Source organism: Papaver somniferum, unplaced genomic scaffold (genome assembly GCF_003573695.1).
Source record: "Papaver somniferum cultivar HN1 unplaced genomic scaffold, ASM357369v1 unplaced-scaffold_29, whole genome shotgun sequence".
NCBI lineage: Eukaryota > Viridiplantae > Streptophyta > Magnoliopsida > Ranunculales > Papaveraceae > Papaver > Papaver somniferum.
In genome coordinates, this window is record NW_020639929.1 from 3174900 (window position 1) to 3179769 (window position 4870).

A 4870-nucleotide genomic window follows, 5' to 3' on the forward strand; every position below is an offset into this window, starting at 1 on the left:
TCAGGTCAATCCAAAACAGGATGATACTGGTTTCATCCTAGTATAACATGGATAAAAACAATTTCAGGTCAATCCAGAACTACAACTAGATGAAATTGGTTTCATCCTGAGTATTTTCACGAAATAAAGTTATATCAATCAGTGATCTATATGAAATTGATTTCATCGTGAGTATTTTGACGAAAACACAATTATATCACAGATTATAACTAGATGAAACCAGTTTCATCCTAGTATAACATGGATGAAACCAATTTCAGGTTAATCCAAAACAGGACGATACTGGTTTCATCCTAGTATAACATGGATAAAAACAATTTAAAACACAATTATATCACAAACTATAACTAGATGAAACCAGTTTCATCCTAGTACAACATGGATGAAACCAATTTCAGGTCAATCCAAAACAGGATGATACTGGTTTCATCCTAGTATAACATGGATAAAAACAATTTCAGGTCAATCCAGAACAAATGAAACCAATTTTAATGTTACAATCAAACATTGATGAAATCAATTTCAAAACAAACTAATTCGCTAATTTCATCATCACTGTCATTGTGGAAGGAAAATCGAGAGAATTAAGGTAGTTAACGCCTAAACACCAGTTTCATCCGTGTTTACACAAGAAGAAAAAAACAGAATGAAATTTCACTCATAAAAATGATTCATTTCAGAAAATTAAGGTAGTTAACATCAATTCCTGTGAAATTGATGAGTTCGGTTAATAAAATCATGAAAAAAAAATTAGGATCGAGAAACTTACCAGTGAATGAATTTGAGAACTCTAATTTTGGTTGGAAGAGAAAACCCTAATTTTGCTTTGAATGAATTTGAGAACTCTCCATTTAATTAGGGTTGCCGTTGTTTTTGTGGTGGTGGTGATATCAATGTCGACAACGATGTTGATGTTTGCGGTGGTGGAGGAAGGTGGTGGTGTTGGTTGTAGTTGTTGTATAAGTTGATGGTGGTGGTTGTAGTATTGTCGATGGTGATGTTGATAGATCTGGTTATAGAGATGGATAAACACGATGTTGTCGACGACGTTGGTGTTTTCTGGTAGTAGAGATGGTGGTGCTGGTGTCGATGTTGGTGGTGGAGAAATTTGATGTCTGTCGATGGTGATATTTGGTGTTTCTGGTAGTGGAGATGGGATTAACGGAGGTGGAAGAAGATGAAGGCGTTGGTGGTTTTGTTGAAGAGAGAAGAAGAACGAGTTAAGGTTTTGGTGGACGTGGCAGGTAGTTGTGTCCATTTCAATCAAAAGATTCTTTTGGTCATTTGACCCAGACGAAATCTCTACCCGTCCATTTGGTCCAGGAAACACCCATTTTTGGCTATATAGCCCATTTTCTGTTTATTTTATCGGTTTTGTTTAAGTTCGACTAGGTTTATATTTTTCTAATCGCACCTTAATCTGTTCAAGAACTGGTTCTGCTAGGGAGAAAAACTGTTTTAATCGAACCTTAATTTGGTTAGTAATCTGGTTGGTTTCAGTTGTTGAACTTTCTCATTCATGCATTTCTCAATGTCAACAACTTTTTCTTGAAGTTTCAAGAACTCAAAAACACTGTCATTCATTAGTACTTTTCACTTTGGGGTCCCAAAGTTCAAAGAAAACCAAAAACTGATTTCAAAACTTACGGAAATCGAATCGTTGTGTTTATGGGATTCTATTGCAACTGTTGGAAGGAGATAAATTTCCTAAAAACTAGTAAAAGTCAGTAACTTTTTTGATAAATATGAAATTAATTACTGATACTGACAACAACTTCTAATACGAAACTAATCCATCATAGTCTGCTCAATTACATTACATAATGAAATCGAATACTGTTCCTACTTAGCAGATGTTCCCCTTGCTTAGTCCCCGATCACATTGGAGCTCCTTGCTTATAAACATATGATTTTGCGAAACATAAGAATGCAACCAGCTCTAACATACTAAGTCCAGCTAGAAACCAATAAAAGTAATCTAAATGCGCTTGATTCATGTTGTTTGCTAGCCATCCGGGTTGACCTCCTGCACTTGTTACCTTCTGAATGACATAAATAAGGAAGACACTGAAGAAATCTCCAATGCCGAATACAGTTGAGTACAGGGACAGACCCACACTCCTTATCTTATTGGGAACTTGATCATGGAAAAATTCTTGTAAGCCAACTTGGGCGAGTACAAAGGCAAGACCCGACAAGACATATTGTGGAACCAACCACCAGATAACCATAGGAACTGTTGCTTTTGGATCATTAATCAGTCCAAACTTTTGAGCAATTTCAATCCTTCTGTTCTCCACTATAGCTGCTACAACCATTGTTATGGATGATACAAATATGCCACCACCAATTTTCTGAAGTGAAGTAATAGAGTTAGATTTTCCAGTAAAAGCTCGAGTGATTGTAAAAAAGATACGGTCATATGTTGCTGCAAATAGAACGACGGATACAGTGAGAAAGATTTGAATTGAAGCTGCGGGTATCTGAAAGTCTGGTTGTATCGACCTGTCCATAGTGCTGCCTTGCTTAGCAAAGAACGTAATAACTTGAGCGTGCACTATGGGGTATGTTAAACATATAATCCATACCGGCACCAACCGCAATACAGCCTTTACATCTTCACACTTACTACAGGTAGAGCACGTCCCATCTAATTTCCTTGATCCCGGTGTGTTATTAGTAGTTGGCTTCACTTTCATGGTGATTACTGATGATGGTGATGAGGTGGTTCTACAATTTTGGACAGCACCAACTAAACCATTTGTTAACCCTTCTAATGGGTTTACTTTGTCTGTGTCTTTTTTCGAGGTGAAGGTAAAAGATCTAGCTCCAAGTATGAAAAAAAAAACGATATGATCATTAAATTCTTCGAAATTCTAAATGCTTCATACCAGCCAGAATTTTCTCCGACATAGTTTAATATCAAGTGAGAACTGCATGATCCAAGAGATAGTCCAAATAGCCACCAGTTAAAGAATGAACTTCTTGACTTGTATTCATTTGGATTTCGTTCGTCAAATTGGTGTGCACCAAAATCTGCTGCGCAGGTCTTGAATCCAGCACTCCCAATTCCAATTTGATACAATTAGAAGAGGAAGAAATCCGGGATAGAACACGGAAGGTTGTCTTCGGTGTTGTTATAATTAGAACAAGCACCCATATATATATATAACGCCGAAATCCCCTGGCACAAATAATAATTTTCCAAAGTGGATTAGTACTCATTTTTGCATTGTGTGCAATTGTTGAGACACTGCAAGAGCAATCTCTGTACGTAGCCTGTTGGTAAACCAACTAAAAAGTAGAAAAGAAGTTGAAAAAGAAACTTAAGATAATTGATGAAAAACAAAATTAAGGGCGAGTGCGAGATTTACCGAAACATAGATGAATACAGAAATCGCGATGGTATAAAATCTGTCATAATAGAAGTTACCAACACAAGAAGTTAGTAGTACTGGAAACATATGCATGAAACCAGTCCAAGCATTAACATTCTGTGCAGCTGTTGCTGTAGATTGTCCTAATTGGATAGTTAGAAAGCTGATCAGGTTTGAAGAAACTCCATAAAAGACGAATGATTCGATGATGCCAACGACGATAACTCGAGCAGCGTAATTCCATCCACCTAGGTCACTATTGTTGCTCTTGATGTTCTTTCCTTTGATGTTCACCATTCCTTCAACATGTGTAGAGTTAGCCATGAAACCTTCTCTTAAAATCTCTGTTTGGTTCAGTTTTTCACTCTTCTTGATGATATAATGCTCAAGATTCCCTGTAGCAACAAGCTGAGAAAAGAGAAAAAACCAAAAGAAATGATACCAAGTCTTAATAATGCATTCAAACCTTTTTTCTTTTTAAGGTCTCACGCGGTAATGACTCCATGGGACGAAAGCAGTAGTATGAAGCTGATATCTATCCACCAATGTCAGAATTACCGCGTGAGACCAGTGGACACCAACTCATGGACCATATTTAATAGCATTGCCGAAAATGGAAAAAGTTTCAACTTTATAAAAGAAGCCAATTGAAATGCTAAGTAAATTTGGTAATGAGATGGTGAGTCTGAATCTCCTCAGTTTGACATAAAAGTATAAAGTAAATGCTGCATTAACTAAGGAGTTGGGTGTAGCTAACAGCCTAGCACATCTTTATTCTATCGTGTGGCATTCACTCTCGGTGCTTTATCTACTTCCCAATTGCCAATAGTGAAAATTTACATTTTATCAAGTTAAGAAATACAAATCACTTCTTTTTCATAGAAAAATGCCTTAAGAATAGCTGGAAATTTTACGAGGCGCTTGCCTGTTTGGCAACGTACATTTCATAACGGTTATCCATCAAGGTTCATGAGAAGTGAACTTGAGCGAACCTGATATACATTCAACACTACACTTGTAAGAAAAGCATGAATTAGCCCTAGGTAGTAAAAAATCTGAGTTTTCATGATAGTCAATTCAACATTATGAAAAAGGAGAAATAAAGGCAACTCAAAGGCAACTTAATGGGAGACTAGGTAGTCGTTTAAGAATAAGTATTCAGAAGGTACTATAAGTTTCATTGAGTACCTTATTTTCGAAGGTAGTATAAATTATGACGGTAACTCAGTCTGAGGGTAATATAAATTTATCTAGGTACCCATACCAGTCTGCATAAAACCATTTGGGTACATTGTTTCAACTTGATTAGGAGGGCAGAGTTGGAAAAAATCGGTTTTTGGAATTCAACGAATCACACTGAGTTTCAACGAGCACATGATTGATATATTTTGGACGAGTACAACCAGATTCTTACATTTTCTGGAAATAGCTTATTTCCATGAGCTTTGCTCATTTTGAAATGACTTCTAGAAAGTTATCCTGAAAGTGATATA

The 4870-nt window shown here is 36.5% G+C and overlaps 1 protein-coding gene across 1 annotated transcript; it reads right to left on the bottom strand.

Moving 5' to 3' along the window:
• Positions 1-1769: 1769 nt before the first annotated feature.
• LOC113341391 (protein NRT1/ PTR FAMILY 5.10-like) lies at positions 1770-3804 on the bottom strand. Its single transcript, XM_026586288.1, has 2 exons — positions 3375-3804; positions 1770-3184 (listed from the first exon to the last, which is right to left on the bottom strand). Exon 2 carries the CDS (start codon positions 2697-2699, stop codon positions 1878-1880), a length of 822 nt encoding a protein of 273 aa, XP_026442073.1. The 5' UTR covers positions 2700-3184; positions 3375-3804; the 3' UTR covers positions 1770-1877.
• Positions 3805-4870: the final 1066 nt, after the last annotated feature.